The sequence below is a fragment of the Henckelia pumila genome, chromosome 4 (assembly GCF_033568475.1).
Source record: "Henckelia pumila isolate YLH828 chromosome 4, ASM3356847v2, whole genome shotgun sequence".
NCBI lineage: Eukaryota > Viridiplantae > Streptophyta > Magnoliopsida > Lamiales > Gesneriaceae > Henckelia > Henckelia pumila.
In genome coordinates, this window is record NC_133123.1 from 10,095,983 (window position 1) to 10,116,591 (window position 20,609).

The 20,609-nt window shown below is 36.5% G+C and overlaps 3 protein-coding genes, 1 long non-coding RNA gene and 1 other non-coding gene across 5 annotated transcripts; 1 reads left to right on the forward strand and 4 right to left on the reverse strand.

Moving 5' to 3' along the window:
• Positions 1 to 993: 993 nt before the first annotated feature.
• On the reverse strand, positions 994 to 1,674 carry LOC140860468 (uncharacterized). Its single transcript, XM_073263477.1, has one exon. It carries the CDS (start codon positions 1,672 to 1,674, stop codon positions 994 to 996), a length of 681 nt encoding a protein of 226 aa, XP_073119578.1.
• A 111-nt stretch (positions 1,675 to 1,785) lies between these two features.
• On the reverse strand, positions 1,786 to 2,790 carry LOC140860469 (uncharacterized). The gene has a single exon (XM_073263478.1). It carries the CDS (start codon positions 2,788 to 2,790, stop codon positions 1,786 to 1,788), a length of 1,005 nt encoding a protein of 334 aa, XP_073119579.1.
• Positions 2,791 to 4,633: 1,843 nt separating this feature from the next.
• On the reverse strand, positions 4,634 to 7,177 carry LOC140867401 (uncharacterized). The gene is made up of 3 exons (XR_012145137.1): positions 6,506 to 7,177; positions 6,160 to 6,309; positions 4,634 to 5,002 (listed from the first exon to the last, which is right to left on the reverse strand). It is a non-coding gene; the product is annotated as an uncharacterized lncRNA (long non-coding RNA).
• On the forward strand, positions 6,880 to 7,003 carry LOC140870232 (small nucleolar RNA snoR86). The gene has a single exon (XR_012147203.1). It is a non-coding gene; the product is annotated as a small nucleolar RNA snoR86 (small nucleolar RNA).
• Positions 7,178 to 8,226: 1,049 nt separating the features above from the next.
• On the reverse strand, positions 8,227 to 11,423 carry LOC140859930 (stearoyl-[acyl-carrier-protein] 9-desaturase, chloroplastic). Its single transcript, XM_073262556.1, has 3 exons — positions 11,200 to 11,423; positions 9,215 to 9,716; positions 8,227 to 9,060 (listed from the first exon to the last, which is right to left on the reverse strand). Exons 1-3 carry the CDS (start codon positions 11,322 to 11,324, stop codon positions 8,500 to 8,502), a joined length of 1,188 nt encoding a protein of 395 aa, XP_073118657.1. The 5' UTR covers positions 11,325 to 11,423; the 3' UTR covers positions 8,227 to 8,499.
• Between the last annotated feature and the right edge of the window lie 9,186 nt (positions 11,424 to 20,609).

The window sequence follows — 20,609 nt, forward strand, 5'->3', positions numbered from 1 at the left end:
CTTTGCGGAGCACTTTGAAGAAAGGTAAACTCCTATGGGCTGATCTTGATATAAATCGAGACAAGGCTGCAATCCTCCCTGCCAACCTCTGAACTTCTTGCAAATTACGGGGAGCAGACATGGATCGGATAGCCTGCACCTTCTCAGGGTTAGCCTCTATTCCCCTCTCAGTAACCATGTACCCCAAAAACTTACCTTCCCTGACTCCGAATACACACTTCTCAGGATTAAGCTTCACCCGATAAGCCCTCAAAGTCGAGAAAGTCTCCTCCAGGTCGGCCAGCAGCCCCACATCATCCTGAGACTTCACCAGAATATCATCCACGTAAACTTCTTCATTTCTGCCAATTTGGGAGGCAAACACTCTGTCCATGAGTCTTTGATAAGTGGCCCCTGCATTCTTTAACCCAAAAGGCATCACTCGGTAACAAAAAGTTTCATGAGAGGTGGTGAAACTTACTTTGTCCTGATCCTCCTCCACCAGAGGAATTTGATGATACCCTTGATATGCATCCATGAAGCATAAGTATTGATGACCTGCCGTAGAGTCAACCAATTGATCAATTCGAGGCAGTGGATAGCAATCCTTTGGGCACGCCTTATTTAAGTCTCTGAAGTCAACACACATTCTCCACTTGCCTGAACTCTTAGGGACAAGGACCACATTGGATAACCAGGTAGGGAATTGGACTTCCCTAATGTGTCCGGCCTTAAGAAGTTCCTCTACCTCTTTTTTTATGACTTTATCTTTTTCCGGTCCAAAGTGTCTCTTCTTCTGCTTTATAGGCCTTACTCCCGCAAGAATATTTAGTCTATGAACTATAATTTCTGCACTGACCCCTGTGAGCTCCGATACAGACCAAGCAAAAACATCTTTGTTTTTCTTTAAGTAATCAACCAAACTTTGCTTCATTTATGGGCTCAAATCAGCAGCTAATTTGACAACTTGAGCTCCTGGGATTAACTCCACCTTCTCATGGCCTTCTTCAGACATCAAAGTACTTTTTGACCAAACACCTTTGGCACCCGGCCTACTGAAACCATCCCTACCTCTCTTCTCTTCTTCTTCGCATCAATCTTCACCTCATTCACATAACACAATCTAGCTGTATTCTGATCACCCCGAACAACCCCCACTTTTCTCCCACTTGGGAACTTCAACTTTTGATGATAGGTAGATGCCACGGCTCGGAAATCACTCAGGGCAGGGCGTCCCAATATTCCATTAAAAGAGGAGGGTGCATCCACCACGGTGAAACAAGCCATCTTGGTTACTCTTTGCTCTCCATTTCCAAGAGATAATGGGAGCATTATCTGTCCCAATGGTTGCAAAGCATGACCCGTGAACCCATACAACTCCGTGGTGATTGGATCCAACTCAAATCCTTCCAACTTCATTTTATCAAGGGTCTCTTTGAAGATAATGTTTACTGAGCTACCAGTATCAACAAAGATGCGAGCCACATCATAGTTGGCTATAGTCAAGGTAACCAATAAGAGATCGTTATGAGGTATTACCACATCCTTTAAATCTTCTCTTTCGAAGCTAATGCTTGGATCAGTAGGACAGCTGAGCTGAGAATTTACCTCCAAATTCTCTAATCTGCGCCCATGAGCTTTGCGAGCCCTTCCTGAATCTCCATCTATAGTGCCTCCTGAAATCATATTGATCATGCCCCTATGAGGATGATTTGCAATTTGCTCAACCCTATCTTCTTGACCATTTCACGGAGCTCTTCTTTGATGATCAGGTTGGTCTCCTCTTCCTTCATTTCCCTGATTCCTTCATTGAGGAGCTCGGCCCGGGCGAGGAGGATTTGCCCTTCGAGTCAGTTCGGCTCTGATTCGAGGGTCATCATACATGATCCTTTGAACCTCTTCACCCAGCCTCTGACAATCATTGGTGATATGCCCATACTCCTGATGAAAATCGCAAAACTTATCAGATGGCGGTAACCGAGGGCCTTTCTCAGCATTACGGGGTCTCACAAGTGCTCGCCTATCCTCACATATTTGCATGGCCTTCTCTAGGCTTACTGAGAGCGGAACGTAGGGGTAAGGTCCTTTAACCCTGCTCATCTCTTCTGCAACCCTCTTTCTTCCTCCCTCTGTCTTTCCCTCTGCCTTTGCTGCCATCTTAGTATTTGGCTTACTCCCAGACGTTCCCTCCTGCCTTCTTTGCCTCTGTGCATCCTCTAAATTCACATACTTCTCAGCTCGGCCAAGGAGCTCATCATAAGTCAGAGGAGGCTTCTTGACCAAGGATCTGAAAAACTCTCCTCCTCTCAACCCTTGAGTGAAAGAGTTGACCAAGGTATCAGCAGTGGCAGCAGGTACTTCCAGAGCTGCTGTATTGAAGCGCTGAACATACTCCCTTAGAGGTTCTACCTCAGATTGCTTCATATTGAACAAATTGAGGGAAGTCTTCAAATATCTCTTGCTACTCGCATATTGGTGTAGAAAAGCTGAACTAAAGTCATTGAAGCTCCTAATGCTACCAGGCTGTAAGAGGTTGAACCATTGTTGAGCTGACCTCACTAGAGTAGTGAGGAAAACCCGACATTTAATCGCATCCGAATACCTATGTAACAGAGCCGCATTCTCAAACCTTCCCAAATGCTCCTCCGGGTCTGTGCTCCCATCATACTCCCCTAAAGTAGGCTGCTTAAAATTTGCGGGGAGGTCTTCATCCAGAATAGCCCGAGCAAAAGGGCTTTCTCTCTGTATAGGCCCTGGCCGACCTCCAACCTGTCGACCTAATCTTCTGATCTCGTCCCACATTGCATCCATTGGGTTTGGCTGACCTACAGGCGGAGGGGGAGGAGGTGGTGGATTCTAATCCATGGCCGCTTGCACCGTTTGAGTGATGAATTGGCTGAGCTGATCCATAGTCATATCCGCCACATTTCCTCCTCCCCTTCCTCTTTCTATTCCTCTTCCTCTTCCTGCCATATCAACGCCTTAACTTAAAAATTTTCCACAGACGGCGCCAATTGATATACCTCAATAAAGTGATCTCCTTGGATGAGCTGAAGAAGTTCCTCCAAATAAAAGATGAACTGCTGCTGACCTGAAACCACTAACAAGAGTGTTAAGGGGGGCCGGAAGGTGTTCCGGCGTATCCCCTCCGACGCTCAAGTCAGATGCTAGGATAGCGAAAATATAGAGAGTGGTGTGTGCACACGAGTGAAAAAGATTAGGGTCCAAATAATGAAAGTGAACCTGGTATTTATAGGAGAGGGCTCCGAGTTTAGCGCCTACTTTCCTTATCAAGAATCTGTGAATCCCGGGATCACAATCCCGAATATTTAGGCTGAGATCTCGCCTGAATCTTATCTGACAAAGGAAATAACAATACACTTAATCTGAGCTGAACAGTCATCATGAGGATGCTATACTGCTGCTCTCCCTGAGGTTATATGGAAAGGGGGTGAGTAAGTTATTGCTGAACCCCTGAACTCCACCTGAACACTGATCCTAACATCTTAGCTAGCTCATCAAGGTTATTCAACCCCTCTACTAAGCTAACTCCCTACTGACATTGGGGCTGAGATGAAATCCAGAGCTCCCAACCCGAGTTGGAGAGGATGGTGAAGAAATTTGGCTGAGCTTCCGAGCTCCCGAGCTGATCTCCCGAGCTGAGCTCCCGAGCCGAGATGGGGTAATGGTGGAGGAGCTTGGCTGAGCTCCTGAGCTCCCGAGTTCCCAAACTCCCGACCCGAGCTGACCCCCCAGACGATTTTGGCTAGCTAAGGATTGATCTTTACCTTAGGGTCATCTATGAGCTGAGGTGATTTCCTCTTCCGAGTATCAATGATATTATCTGGAAATATTTTTGAGATATTAGTTTCTTTAAAGCTTACTTTGTTAGTATAGCATGGCCCTTTTAATTAACTATTTTTTAATTAATTAATGAAATTTTAAATGAATTTATGATTATATCCTAACTTAATTCGTAACAAACCAAAATAATTAAGTAAATTATATTTATTTTATACGATCTTCCTTTTTTTAATCATGAGATGTTTTTTTATTTACACTCATTTTGTGGTCTCAGATATTTTTCTTGTTTATTAAAATGTCATTCATCTTTCTAAAATTAATATATTTATTACGTTTTAGTAACTATTTATTTTACGAAAATGCTACATTTATTACTTTTTTTAAAAAAAATTACAATTGATTTATTTATTGTTTTCACGGAAAAAAAATGAACTGCACAAACACACGAGGCGTGCACATGAGTACCAGTTGGGAGAATAATCAAGCTGAGCTCGAGGTTGGTAAAATTAAAATTTTAAAATATTTGCACTGTGTTATATCATTTTTTTTAATAATGGTTCGAACACTCGAGTTTTAGACTTTTAGTAGGTACAGAAAATCACAATCTTTCTTTGTCTGACGGCTTAATTACATTGTTCGAGCCCGTATAACCCTAGAGCCCTACAAAAAAATTCAAAATTTGAAACTTTAATTTTCATTTATTCATTACTTGTTTTTTACTTGTAAGTGACCGATTGGTTCATCGAAAACTAAATTATTCTTTGATATTCACACACGGGAATCGAAGAGAAAACTGAAAGAAAAACGCATTTCAAGGGGTCGAATACAAAAATAGACTACGACTCCGCTTCGAATTCGAATCAAGAAATAATCAAAAATATTGTTTCCAGATCTCTCAATTCCTCAAATTTCTTAAAGTGTCTCCTTTCGGTGACACCAGTCTGGAGATTGAAAGGAGCCAGATTGAACAACTTCTTTTGACTCCATCAACTTTGAAATGACTACTCTATAGCATCACACCGCGACATAGTATTATCTAATCCTCGGGTGAGAGGTTGGCCTTCAATTTATCAGCAACTTGTGGCAACGCGTTGATGGCCTCTGCAACCACCATGTCTGCACATAATTCCAAATCTTTCGTCGCATCATTGCTGCTACCATGAACCTTAGCTCTCTCAAATCTGTCTTTGCAAACCTTTAGAGACCCTGTTAATTTATCCTGCAAAGAAGGTTGAGCAAACAACAAATCAACTTTTTCAAAATAAAAAGGTGTAATTGTTCTGACCAGCATCATAATCATTGAAATTTTTGCTTAGTTTGTTGTTATAACATAACAGACGCTCAAATCCCGTCTGCAGTGCTGATAGTTACTTCGTATTGTTGTAATCTAGATCATGATTGTATTTATACTCTAAAAAACACATAACAGACCCTCTAACGAATTTCAATTTCCACCCTCTCAAACATTGTTCGTGATATGATTCACAGTATCTATCAACAAGACATTGACTCCATCAGTGAACCATATTACAGTCACCACACATCAAACATGAAACGAAATCATCCTTGGACCCTCAGAATGAAGCAGTGAAAAATGATTCCAGGTTATTTTAGCTAAATGAGAGTCCACTTTTCTGAAAATCCAATGTACACACAAATGATGGAGGAATAAGAACGGTTGTTACATTATATCTACAACATGCTAGCCCAATGCCTGATCTGCGAGCAGCATATGAAAACAAAATTCCTCCGGCCTTCATTCGTTCACTGGATTTCAGAACCGCGTCGATTCTTCCAGCTAAGACACATTCACTCAAGCAATTTGATACATTAAATCTCAATTCTTTTTAACCAACCAGTTCTACTCACTGCTCATTTCTTTCGCAAAAAGAAGATACGTGGTTGACAATATGTGATTCTAGGATCTTATGGTTTTTAAAAACAATGTCCGTCAAGGACTCCACAGTGGACTTCATGATTAAGTATTAGGTGTTCAAGATCATCCCATTCATCTTGAAACACATGATCAATAATGAGGCAGCAGAATTGGATCACGTAATTACGACAAGAAAATTCAGATCAGATACATTCGTAAATGGTAGCTACCAGCAACCATGCCCATGTTTACAAGTAGTTAAAATTCTGATATACATGAAAGCCAGTCAACAATAAAATATACAACATATTAGCTAGCAAAAGGTATCATATGCATGGATCAAAGATAAATGGATAGAAAATTTTCTCCCTCCGAAAAATCGAGATCCTACTTCAATATGAAAGCACAAAACCCACTCCTGATCAGGGGAAAAGAACGTCTCAAATTTCAAATTCACACCATAGTAGAACAAACCCACAAAGAATGAAAGAAAGAATTACATGAAAATTTTCCATCTCATTGTCGAAAATCTCTGAGGCGTTGAGAGCAGGAGCTGCGCAATGCTTGATACAGTTGGTTGATTTTTTTGGCTCCTTCTTCTTCCCCAAGTTCAGACTCAGACACTCGTGTGAACACTTTATGTACGCTTTCTTTAAAACCCAAATCAAATAAACAATCATTTCAGAACCTCAGTACATACACACTACATCGAGATTCAAGCATTTTCAACCCCCTATTTTCAAACTAAATCCTTGAAACTAAACCCACCAGCACAAATACATGCATATATGATATATATAGTAAAAAAAAAAAAAAATTCAAAGCACGCCCAGAAGAAAAAAAGACCTGCAACTCAGGTGAACTTTTTGTAGATTCGGACTTCCTCGAGCCTCAGACTCAACATTTCTTCTACTAACTCTTCAGCTGACTGCGGCATTGCGTTGCAAACCATTCCCTGCAACTCAGGTGAACTTTTTGTAGATTCCAGAACTTTTACGAGGGGCCGGGTTTGCTTATCCCGGTTCCTTTAAAATGGGCTTGGGCCTGGCCCATTGTGCACATTCGGGCTAGGGTTTTTTCCTTCTCCCATCCTCACTTCGCTATAAATACCATCACAATGTTCGATCCTCCTTACTCTCTCTGTTCATTTCTCCAAATTCTTTGAATTTTCTCCTTTCTTTTGCGAAAGATTTCAGTGTTTGGATTTTAGCCAATTTGCAGAGCAAGGGCGTCTGAATCAATGATGAATCCACTTGCATTGAAGGTTGGCGAGATTCCGCGATTCTCCGTGCCTCTCAAATCTGTTTTCGGTTTTGAATATGGCCTCGAACAAATCGCTACATCTTTTCCATTATTTTTTTTTCTTCCTACTTTCACGCAATCGGATTCATTTTTTTTCTTTAACTTCCCTAAATTTTACAAATCTTATGTTTTGGATCTTTGGATTTTCAGCTACTTAGGAATTTAAGCAAAGTAATTTGGAACACAATAGCTGCTGCAAAATGGATTGAGATTTGACAAGAGCAAAATGGTTTTCAAATTTTGTGTATTGAGTATTTGTTGATAATAATTAAAAAAAATTAACAATTTCGATATGTTTTAAATCATCAATTAATTAAGAGATCGCTTTTGAATGAAAACATAAATAAATAAATATAAAGAAATTTATGGAAGTTCGATGAAACGTGAAATATGAATCGAACTTGGAAGTGTTTCGCTTTAGAAAAATAATTTTAAAAACCCAAAATAAATAAAAAAAATAAAAAAAAAAAGGTCGGCTGATGATAATCCTTTAATTATTTTATAAGAACATTAATATAAATTTTGTTTCGAGGATAAATGTATATCGTTGTAAATTTTGAATCAGTGCTTATATTTGAGTTATCTTTAGTGATTTTTTAATGACGAACCATCCGGAATCACTAATTTTATTAGAAAAATAAGCACTCTCTCCTATATATAGCAATGAATCACTAATTTTATTAGAGAATAAGAATGATAGTTTGCGTTTTGCGAAATAGGTCGACTCGAATCATGAATATGATAAAAATTAATATTTTTAATATAAAAAAATAATAATAATTTACGTAAGTGGAGTTCGATTGAAAATCTAATGGTAAATTTTTGTTAATTTAAGGGTAAATTTTTTAAATAATTATATATATATATATATTAAATTCTTGTTAAATTTATTTTATATGAAATACTGTGTATAGTTTAATTTATTTAATTTAAAATAATATTTATCATTAAAAAAATTAAATTAATGATTTTAATATTAAATAAATAAATAAATATCTTATAAGACCATCTCACGCATCATGTCACACATCTTTGTCTCATGAATATGAGACGTATATACAAATTGTCGCCATTTTTTTTTCCCGCATTCTACGATTTAGGAAAGTAATGAAACATGTAAATATATACGCTCGAGGGATTATCGAATATCGCCTAACTAGGACCATATTCTAAAAAAAATATTTGTAAATGAAAATGAAAGTTAGGAACTACGATTATGAATAATTTTATGCTAATTTGATACTGGTCCGAAAACAATACATGCAAATCCTGCTTATGATGCAAAAGACAAATTAAAAGGTTCCTAGTTTGGTCGTTTACAGTCACAAAAGCTACATGGGAAAACAAGATTCGAACTAAAACATAACATCACCACAAATGCTTCAATAGAGGAAAAATTATCAAATAAACTGGTATCTACAATCACTCCCAAACATGACCCTTCAACAAAGGAACACCACATCCGGACTCGAAACGAAACGGAAACGAAAATTCATTATTTCCTAATAATAGTTACAATCCATATGTGAAAGTAGAGCTCACAGCAGTACCTCTCGATCATATATCCAGCTAAATGGGATTTTCGATGCTTGCTTCGCCTTTCCTTGAGCTCGTTCCTCTAGCCTTCGGATTCTTGGAGGCAACCCACAGACGTAATCCTGTGCTTTCTGCCCTTCAGCAGAAAGTCCGGTTATATTCGCCACTTTCCATCTGTTGACCAAGTGTTCTAGGATGTCTGCATAGTCTTTAGCCGTGTAGACACCGAGCCTCTGAGCGACAGCAGAAAAGTGTTCGAAAAGGTTATCATCACAACCATCGTACATCAAATGGGCTGGCATAGATATCTTCTTCCTCATCATGTCGGCAAAGGCCAGCACTGTTCCATCGGGGTCGATCTCAAATAGCTTTTCGGTAATCTTGGTGTATGCAGTCTCATGGCGCTTCTCATCTGCAGCAATAGTACCGCATATTTGAGCCAATTTCAAGTCCCCCTGCTCCCTCGCAAGCCGGGCAGTGTTTCCATGGGAGATAAAAGTAGCCCTTTCTTGAAAGGATGTATAGATAAATCCAAGGTATGGATTGTTCTCAGTCCTTGGGTCCTGAGCAAGTTGGGAAGCACATGAAAGCACGCGTTATGTTAATAGCTATAAGAAAACCGCAGTGATAAACAAAATTCGCAGTTTGAAAAATAACTACCGCATCCATGGCCAGTATGAATATCAAATAATTGGGGGACTAGTGGCGAAGACTCACCATTCCTGATCCGATCAGATACTGTATGGTCTTCTCAATCTGTCTCATGTCTACACGTCCACACAGATAGAGATATTTATTTAGAAGATCTCCATGCCTATTTTCCTCCGCAGTCCACGCCCTCGTCCAAATTGCCCAGGGAGTTGGGCTCGCACCTGTTTCATCCCGTACACCATCTAAGGTGTTGAGCATTGTCTGGTACGTAGGAAGCGCTTCTTCTGTGATCATATCTCCAATCAGAACCACAAAATAATCGTCTGGGAGTTCCTTTGCTCTTTCCCTTAATTCCTTGACCTGATCATCGAATCCATCAGAAGCGGGATCAGGCAAGAAATCCTGAGGTTGCCAACACTTCTCCACAGGCTTAAGGTGAACCAGTATATTATTCTCAGCCCAACCTTCCAAGGATTTGAAAATCTCAATCTTTTGAGGTGGCATCGAGTGTGTAACTTGAACATGAACCTCACGTGGAGGACTGAAAGGCTTTTTCACGGTAATCTCCCTGCGAAAAAATTAAACATGCATAAAGGAACACTATAGTTATTAAAGATAGAGAGGACACCGAGGCTCAGATAGAGCTGCTGATAAACTGTCCAAGCCATAGTTATTAAAGATAGAAAGGACACCGAGGCTCCAGTACACACTTACATTACATTTCGCTTAAAATACACAGCCCTTGACGAGCATTTAAAATACACCTTGAGCCTTTAAAGTTCACCAAAAAGCATATTTTATGCAAAATGTGCAAACATTGAACTATATCTAGGAAGAGACTATGCCTCACTTCGCCTTGTGTCTTAACACAATTCTTGTGCGTTTTTAATAACTATGGTTCGCATCAAACATATAATCAAAGTTTGAGTATCAGACTGTATATGAATTAAAACCACAAATGAAAGAAATAAAACACAAAGAAATGTTCATTGATCATGTAAGCAATAAACATAACCTACAGGAGTACAACTCTCACGCAGGCCAGACGCACCAAATAAATTCAAAGAACTTCCAGGTTGTGTTTAGATTAAAGAATTCATATTCGAGCAACATATCTATAATTTCTTTTTGCTGAGAAACATGTTTATAATTTTAAATTCATATTATTCCAATTTTGGTGGATTCAATCTCTTTCATAATCATGGACATGAAAGGTTAAAATTCCAATAGAATGATCAGAAATAAATACGACTCCACAACATCCAGAGAAGTAGCCCTGTTATCACTGGCCTGCTATTCAAACAATTTTTTAATCCAATCAACTGGTAGGGAAGTTGGAATACCAGATTGAAGAATCGGATATGTGATGTGGATTATCAAGCAAAATTCTCGAATTAGGCAATATTAAACCAACATTTTCCTTCGTGATCCAGACATGTATGCATGCATAAAACAAATTCAAGATGGTAAAATTTAAAGGTAAAATAAGCACAAATACAATCCACATACTAAAAACTATTTACAAACGAGAAAATTTGTGAAATTTTTTTACTTATCACATGCAATCAAAGGAAGGAAACTTGAGAATATTGCCTAAACTGTGAATACTAAAGGCAAGCCAAAATCAACAAAAATACGAAAGGCTAGGAGAAATTTTATCACGTTCCGGCAATCCATGCACAAACCATTACAAATTTATGAGCCATTAATGCTTGTTGTACAGCAGAAACAAGAATCATAAGCGCTTTTTCAGAGAATTCAAGAATGGCCCACCCACCTGAGCAACACGATATTTGATTCAATCACATGCATTTCATCAAAACCCATTAGCCAAAAAAAATAAAGCCCCCGTAAAATCAGACAATAAACCCAAACCCAAAAATACCCAGATCAAAAAACGCAAGAAAACCATCAAATTTTAGCTAAAAATCCAATCTTTACAACAAAAAGAAACCCCAAAAAAAAAAACGTGTCACGACCAAAACGCATTCACGAAAACACAAGAAACAAAATCACAGAAAACATGGAAAGAAAAGGGACAAGCTCAATACTTGGAACCAGAGCTAAGAGTGGAAGCCATGAAAAACTTGGGAGATCTGAAGCTGGCAATCGGCGGAAGGGCGGAATAAGGGTAGTTTTGGGGGTGGCACTTGATGGCATTGAGGATGGAAGCCATTTTCGAGGATTTTTGGGTAGCTTTCTTTTTCCTCCACAGAAAGTGAGAATCGGAAAATGTGAGAGAGAGAAGGAAGAGGTGGGACAGGACACGAAAGCTCAGCTTAGGAAAGGGAGACAGACGGGGATCCCTTCACCTATTTATTCCGGAATTCTCACGTGATCTTCGAAACGTGACAAAATCCAACTCACCTAATCTTTGCCTTCTCTCATACTTTGATTTTGAGAAAAAAAAAAAAAAAACATTATTTTTCATAATCTCATGCTACATTTTAGAGATGTCAAAACAACCTAACTCATAAACCCGACACGAATCAACCAAAAAAATACCAAGTTAGGGTTGGATGTTTTTGGGTTCGGGTCGAATCGAATTGACCCGAAAACTAACCCGAAAAAATTAATCGGGTTGAGAGTTGACCCGAGATGATGCAAAACTTTTAATTATTATTATTTTTATATAAAATTAATAAAATTTGTTACATTTTTTACGTTGTAATTTTGAAAAAAAATATTGTATATTGATATAATAGACTTTCGTCATTTAATGTTTATTTTGTATAATTTTTATTTTTTAAAATAATTTTTTTTTTTTTTAATAAGTATACTTTAAATTTTCTATAACTAAAATTTCAAATTTATATTATATATAAGCTTAGATTTTGTTATTATGTGATTAAATTAAATATTACTATTATTATTGTGTGTTTTGAATTTTTATTTAATTATTTTGTTAAAAAATAAAAATAAATAAAAAAATTGTGTTGGTTCGGGTTGGTCGGGTTAGTCAAGTTAGCCGGGTTCGGATTTGAGTTGACCATTTTCGGGTTCGGGTTGCGAAATTTTTAAAAAACTATTTTTGTAAACCCGACCCAAACCCACCCGAATTGACATCCACATTATTCAATGTAAAATTCTGTGATATGATAGCGAAATTACACTTTCTTTTCTTAGATCTTGCACTTTCGTGGATTGAAGCCTTTTGATTTCGAAAATTTTCAAGTTATATATTTTTTTCATTCTTTACTTTACTTCAAGAACTTTAAAGCTAGATTTATAATATTTTAATTGATTTTTATTTTTGTTTTTTTTGGAATTTTGTGTGGAATTTATGATCTCAGTGATTTTATTTATAGATTAATTACATTTATTTAGATTCTATCTATTGGAACAACATGTCATTATTGTTATTAATATCATTTTATTACTAAATATTACAACTACACTTGTGTTTTTACTATTTTAATAAATAAATAGTTTGAGAAAAAATGTCACCCCTCAAACAAATAATAAAATCGTCTAGCACACCACTGTTCTAGACTTTCTTTAATTAATCATCATCGATAACAAACGAATCTCATATTTTATATCATAAATTTCACTCTTCCAAGGAGTTCCTTTGGGTTTTTCTTTAGTACAAGTATTTTGCATGCCGATATATTCTTTTTAAAAAATCATTTTAAATTTAATGGGGAATCCACGTGGGGGATGGGCAATATTGTGAATTTGCAAATGTATTTTTATTTATTTGTTAATAAATTTTAGTGTGACGTACGACTCGATCTATATTTATCGTGAAACGTAAATAATTTTGAGTTTTGACATAAAAATAATATTTTTTCACGATTCTAATCTGATTAGAGATGAAACTCATAAAATTGACCAATAAATTCGTGCTGCGAGAGTTTTTTGTATTGTTTAACGTAGTTTATGCGTAGATTGAATATTGAGGTATCAAAATTGGCTAGCGAAACGGGCCGGGGCGGGCCAGCCCATCTTTTAAGCGGGTTGGGAAAACACCAACCCAACCCACGTATTTTAGGTGTCGGAACGGACAAACCTAGCGAGCATACGTGTAATTTGGCGGGTTTTGACGGGCCAACGCACAACCCACCACAACACACCATTAGGCGGGCCGGCCCAATTTTAGGCAGGTTGAAAAATCGTCAACCCAACCCACCTATTTTGTATGGCGGGGCAGGTCAACCCAACAAACCTAGCCCATTTAAACAACTCTAATTGAATATAAAAGTTACAAGCTAACACAAGTGAGTCTTCAAAAGAAGAGGAATGAGTGACACAATATCTAAATTTAGGGAATGGATCCTCGATGTTGTGGTGTAAAACGGTCACAACACAATTTTTTTTTTTAAAAAAAAGTTATGTTTTGGTTTTTTTATATATTTTAATTCTTCTTTTTTACATTATATGACTTTTTGTTTTATTTTTTTTACTTTTTTAATACATTATAATTTTTTTATGTTTTTAAATTATTATTAGTTCTTTTTTATCTTGTCACTTTTCTTGTGTAATTTTCTTGTTAAAATTTATACTTTTATGCTAACAATTTTTAGCACCAGTGCACAATTTTCTTCTTTTAATTTTTTTTTGGTATTGTTTTTATATATTTTTAATTTTTTTCGATTCTTTGGTTTATAGTTTCCATCTTTCTTTTATTCCCTCTCAAAATTTTCGTTTTTCAATATTTTTTAGCCTATTTTTATATATTTTATTTTTTTATTCTTCCATTTTTTGGAATTTTTTCCCTTTATTTGGAATTTTGTTTCCCTAGTTCGTTTTGGGAGTAAAACATATTTTGTGTTTCATCTTTCACATGTTTAATTATTCCATTTTTTTTTTCTTCTATTCATTTTTTTAAAATTTACAACATGGGATGAGAAGATTTGAATATAAAATTTAGGTTTTCTTGATCATTTACATATCATTTTTTTTCTAATTTCTTGGCTACCAAACTTATTTATTTTTTGAGTAAAACTTATAATTATTTATTTTGTTTCCATATTGACATATTTAATTTGTTGTCGCATTATTTTATATTATAGAAAGATAAATTATAAAAAGAAAAATGACAAAATAAAAAAATAGTATACTATAAAAAAAAAAAGGTAAAAAAGAAACGCAAAAGTCCAAAAGGTAAAAAGAAAGAATTTAAATATAATAAAAACCAAAAAAAAAATTAAAAAAGAATTGAACTTTAGTGTAAAACGAAACAGCATCCCCTGTGGGGGAAATTCTTAGCCGGCAGATCGGGCAGTGCCGGATCCAATGACCCCGGGCCATTTTGCACATCACATCATAGTGATGTGTCAAGGCCCGGGGCCATTGAATTGTCCTTCGGGCACTACCCCGGAGGATAGCATAGACATTCCCCCTTTTGTGGCAAGTGCTACCATAGGGGATCCATTCCCCTAAATTTAGGCATTATATTTAATGCTAATTTAGGTATTTTTTTGGTACACATGATATAATAAATTAAATCCACTTGGCATTTGCATGAATTCTCCACAGGTATTTACGTAAATTCAAATGTTTTACTCCTGATAATATATGTTTTTAGCCCCTTGTAAATATTATAGTATCAATATATTATATAAGAGTAAGCAAAAATGGATTGTTTGATTTGTTATAAAAACTAGAATCAAAGCGATATTATCGGTTTTGTTTGTGGTTTGAATTTTTTATTTTGACTTCTGTTCAAGTAATTTTTTTACTATTTTTAAATGTAATTTAAATTTTTAAACTAGTTATTATAAAGGTAAATGATTTAAAAATCCCTACCAACCCTTCAAACTTTATCTTAACTCCCTAACCACAATTTTTTTTATTTCAACTCCCTAGTGGTCCCCGTTTTTGAATTAAATATTATTTAGCAACTAATCCTTTGTATGTGGCATTGTTAACCTATCGAACTAGTCCCGGCCATGCAAAACTATCAGTTACGCAAGGTTTCCAGCCGATATACTCCGAATTAGGGTCCAACATGCTTCCGTGAGATAAAATAAATTTAAATACCTCTTTGACCAAAATGTCGTCGGGTCATACCTGTCGAGTTTTACGAAGTGCTCCTCACACTCCAACCACGCAGTCGCAACAGATGGTTTCTGCACAAGCTCTTTCAATGACACCTAGCACAGTCTTAATTCGTTTTCTACCTTAAGACGTATGATATATAAATTTAATTATAAAATACGAGCATGAAAGAACAAGAGGCTTTAAAAAATTATTCAGACATGATATTATTACATAAATCAACTCCTTTGAAGAGGAGAAGACAACTTGTTTAGCTACTCATAGTAGCCTTGTTCTTGTAATACATAAAGAAAACTTAATACAATAGAGAGAGAAATATTACAACAATTTATTTGTAAGAAAACTGAAGGGAATGATCGATATCTTCAGCTGCCTTGAACGCTTGTATTTATAGCTGAGGTTCCACTCGTTTCACCGAGAAACTTCAGGGAATCTTACAGCTATCTTCTATTTCTTTATGTCATTATTGATGGCATCTTTTACTAGTAGAGGAGGCAGCTGTCTTGTATTTTTTATGCCATTATTGATGACATCTTTTACTAGTGGAGGAATCACATGTCTGCCACTTTCTTTTGGCTTTATTCTCCTAACATGCCTGATTTATTGTTGTCGGTGCATCTTTTGCTTTTGAAGTAGGCCCCTGTGAAAACGCATCTTTGGTGGTCCTTGTCCACCTTTGCTTGTCTCGGAAAAAAATTTTCGATCCGTTCGGGGTCTGAAGTTTTTTCCGAATTCTGGCTCCTTCTGGTTGGGACACTCTGAGCAGATGTTCTCTGACCATCTTCCGATATGAGCCATGTTACAAAATTTTCGGCAAGTCTCTTTACTCCCCGGCAGCTTGTTGTTCCATAAAAAGTTTCTCTTCTTTTCGAAGAGTTCTTCCGCAAAAGCCGTAGTTTTTCCTGTCATTATGTTTAACAGGAATGATTCGTTCACAGAATTCTGATAAAATTTGAACGAAAACTTGACCTTGTCCATCTCGGTGAGACAAACCCAAATACCCTATGCCCTTCTAGTTGAGATTTCATTTTCTCCAAAAGTGGACACTAATGGTATTTCCTCAGGAATAGGGTCCTTAATGAATCTTTGATTATTCATGTCAGGTCTCCTTAGCTTGATGAAATGAAAGGGTTCGTGTGATCATTTTCCTGTTGGTTCTGGAGCTGTACTAAAGAAATATAATTCAATCACATCTCCTCTGGACAAATGGTCGTTATTTGCCCATGTTTCTTGGACTGCTTCCTGAATCCATTTGGATAACTGTGATATCTTCGGGAAGCTTGGTGACGTTATATAAACTGAGGCCAAGGCTCCAAATTCATACCAAAGTTTTACATCCTTAGGATTGACATTGTTTTTTAGCCATACCCTGGGATATATCCTGCAACATCAACCCTGCAAGTGTTAGGGTTAATTTCACTTCTTGTACTTGATTTCTCCCACCTCTGTTGATAAACCTGAAATGGAGAAATAATAGCTGGATTAGTATCGATCTTAGATTTTTCCTTGTCAGTGTTGGGCCTAAGATTGATCTCTTTCTCTTTTACCCCAGAGGCGGAGGGTTGACTTGATGAGGAATCCTCATCAATTGTTGCTTCATCTAGATCATCAAAAGCTGATGATAGATTAGCACTTGTTTCTTGAGTTTTAGCTTCCTCAACATCTTTTTTTCCAACCGGTGGTTTTATTTCTTGTTTTTGTAAAACCAATGGTTTTAGCATATCTTGTTTATGAGAAACCAATGGTTTCTCTATGGCCTTCACAATTGGCCTTTGAATAGCAGCCCATAGTTGTGTTTGAGCTTGCATACATCCTGTAATTCGATTAGATACTTTGATCCGATTAGCTTCTTGTAACCTGCCGGCCATTTCAGCATTAACGGCTAACTGGTTGAACTCGGTTTGAAGCAACCCAAGGTGTTCCCTGAGATGCCTCTGCATTTTCATGATGGAATCCACGTCACTGTCTTTCATCATTTGTTAAGAAATCTGCAAGAATATTTTTATGAGATTTAATAATAACAATATCAAAAATATAATTTTGACATAATGATTGCCATCTTAATAACCTAACTTTCTCAGGTTTAGATTCAATCTTATTTTTTAAGAAAGCTTTTACCTGGGTATTATCAACCTTTAGCGTGAATTTTTTGGCAAGTAAAAACAATGGCCATTTTTTGAAAGCCCTTTTAACTGCATAAAATTCCTTTTCGTTGATATGCCATCTGATGACCTCTGATTCTGAAAAAAAGACCGCTACAGTATCTGCATGGTATTTCTCCATCCGTAGTGATCTTGGTAAGGACTGCTGCCCACCAATCGTCACTAGCATCCGTAAATAAATCCGGATCATCTTCATCTTCGGGTATAGCCATTTTTGGGAGATTCTTACATATCTCCTTTAATTGGTTTACCCCTTGAGTATGGTCTTCGGTCCATATAAACCTAGCATCCTTTTTTAACAAAGGACTGAACATCTTTCTGTACATTGCTAGGTTGTTAATGAACATCCCTGCGAAAATAACTACTCCAAGAAAACTCTGGAGTTGTTTTATATATTTGAGTTTATCTGGAAAATTCTTTACCTTTTCCACAATATGGGGTTGTAGAATTATTCCAGTTTCATCAATCTCAATACCAAGGAATTCAATTTTCCTTATTACTATGACTGCTTTCTTTTCAGATAAGACCAGTCCTTCTTGTTTACAAATTTTAGAGAAAATCTCTAAGTGTTTAACATGTTCGTCTATATTTTTTGATGCTATAAGAATATCATCAATATAAACAAACATAAAGTTGAAATAATCTTTAAAAAGGTTATCCATCTTTCTTTAAAATATCGGGGGTGCATTAGTCAATCTCATAGGCATAACTTCCCAAATATAGTGTCCTTATGGAGTAGAGAAGGCTGTGAATTTCTTACTGCCTTCTTCCATTCAAATCTGGTAAAATCCAGACTTACAATCAAATTTTGAGAACACTCTAGCATTTCGTACACAGCTAATTAGGTGTTCTCTACTCGGTATGAAGTACCCATCAAACTCCAGGATTTTATTAATACCTTGGTAGTTAATAACTAACCTGGGTTTCCCTCTTTTTATTTCACCATGATTTCTGACCAGAAATCCTGGGCTGCTATATGGTGAAACTCCTTCTTTGATTAGAACAAGGTCCAAATGTTCCTTGATAATTATTCTCATATCCCTTTGATCTGTTATGTTCATCGGAATAGGCTTATATCTGACGAATTCATACTCTTTGCCTTCCTTTAGAGTAAGACTGGTTTTGAGTTGATTTCTATCCCACCATGCCAAAGGATGCTCGTTGTAACTTTCTTTGAGCCTCTTTTTGACATCTTCAAGGGATACCTTATTTTCTAACTCTATATATCTGTGATTTGGAGTCACCTTGAGAAGCTCAATATCCTCTGTTTGGAGTTCTTGTTCTGTTGTTATTTTCAACATGGTTTCTCCAAAACTTCTTGGATCTTTCATCTTTGGGTGAAAAAGTTGTCCTTTATTACCATGCTGGCTGCGAAATATTATCGGCAATTGTCGATAAAAAGCAACTTTGAGTCTTTGAACGATAATTTTATGATCACAAATTGTAGTGAACATAAGTCTTCTTGACTCATTGTCTTGTGTGTACTTCTTAAACATTTGTAAGAAGTTATTTCCTAACAGGATATCAGCTCCTGTATCATGGAAATAGATTGGTGGTGTCTTTACCTTGTACCAAGGTGTTTGACCTGCTCCTCCCATGAGGATTTCTACTTGTTTTATTCCTTTGCAAAGAATTAAAATTCTTCTAGAGAAATCTCGTCCAGCAATTTTTGGCAATTCTTCTTCACATTCTTCAGGGAAGACTCCTCTTTTTGCTGTACAAATTCCTGCTCCCGAGTCAATATAAGCTGCAAAGTATTCAACCTTATATTGTTCATACAACATTCCTATTGGAATGTATATGGAGAAAGGACTTGTTGTCATTTTTTAAAGGGATTACTAAATGGCCCTGCCATTTTTAACAGACTGTGTTGCAACTCAGTAATCCGATTAAGACTTTTCACCTTTAGTTTTCCTAAGGCTTCAGAAGGTAAAGTATGGTTACTTCTTTCTACTTCTTCAATGCGTCCTAGTAAATCATGTTCATGACTTACTAATTTCAATAGTTGCTTCTTCCTCTGTTTGTAAACAGAGTTTTCGAATCTGTTTAAGGGATTGTCCCTTATCCAATTCTCTTGGTTTTCCATCTCGTAGAATTTTTATTGAATCCTCCAAGTCTTCTCTTTTGCCATAAACTCTATTCCTTTTTCAAGGCGTTTTCATGGTTTATGGTCCTCCAAAAATTCTAGGCCAAGAATGAGCTGATCCATTTCTTTTCCTGGAATTCCACAGATTTGAACTTCCAATTCTCCAATATTTATCACTCCTTGGTAAGTTTTTTTTCTTGTTGTTCCAAATAGTAAATCGAGTTACAAGGAAACTGATTCCGATGACTTGTAATTTCGAATACTATTTTCACTTCTTTCCATCTTTCTAGAGATCTAAGTTTTCCTATTATAGAAAACTCCTTTTTTCTGGTGGAATTTCTTGAATAGGAGATTTGTCCCATCTCCTACTTGTCATTCGGTCTCCTTGGAAAGATAACCTTTGGGGTTCTATTTTAAGGTATCTGTATAGAACAGATCTGTCTTGAATTTGAATGTCTGTTTCCTGAATTAAAGGAAACTCGATTCTTTTCGGGTATATTGCATGAGCAACTTTCCCGAATATCTCTGAAATTTCAATGAACTCATTTCTAATAAATAATTCGGAATGGTGAGTATTAGAAAGAGCATATGAAATTTGATATGTAATAGAATATGACCTATTACCTTCTTTCATTAGTATTTTTTCCTTGAAGTTTTGATGCAACGTCAAGGCTCGACTAAAATCTCTATCAGCTAAATTGTAGGCTATTCTTGGATAAATAACTTCCACAATTTTTCCTGCGCACAAATTTCCTGAGATAGTTCCTAGAACCGCATCTTGTATATTCCTCATTCTTTTATCGCATACTACGATATCTATGGGTGAATATATTCCTTCTTTAAAAGTGGCTTTGATCATAATCTGGATTGCTCCAATATGAATCCAAGACATTGTCTTTGCTACTTCTGCTTTTAATTTCTGTAATTCCTCTCGAATTTCTTCAAAGGGAATCAACTGCATCTCAATTTGATTACTGGTTAATTCCATAGGAATCGTCATTTCCCTTCTGGATACCTTATAAATCAAATTATGTCTTCTTTGTCTTAGCCCTAGGTTTCCTAAAACTCTTTCAACTTGTCCTGCCGAAAATCCTTGGTACTTCTGTAGTGTTGGATTTTCTCTCATAATCCTTTGAACCATATTATGAGATATCGTGGTTTGACTAAAGAACCCAGCCAAACTTTCATGTGTTTCATGTCGAAACACCTC

What these genes read in the sequence shown, in the direction of transcription:
- LOC140860468 (XM_073263477.1), bottom strand. Translation starts at nt 1,674, where the DNA reads ATGATCAATATGATTTCAGGAGGCACTATAGATGGAGATTCAGGAAGG.
- LOC140860469 (XM_073263478.1), bottom strand. Translation starts at nt 2,790, where the DNA reads ATGGATGCAATGTGGGACGAGATCAGAAGATTAGGTCGACAGGTTGGA.
- LOC140859930 (XM_073262556.1), bottom strand. Translation starts at nt 11,324, where the DNA reads ATGGCTTCCATCCTCAATGCCATCAAGTGCCACCCCCAAAACTACCCT. An exon ending in ACTCTTAGCTCTGGTTCCAA is followed by an intron (nt 9,717 to 11,199) that starts GTATTGAGCTTG and finishes ATTTTTTCGCAG; the next exon opens with GGAGATTACCGTGAAAAAGC. An exon ending in ATCTGATCGGATCAGGAATG is followed by an intron (nt 9,061 to 9,214) that starts GTGAGTCTTCGC and finishes CAACTTGCTCAG; the next exon opens with GACCCAAGGACTGAGAACAA.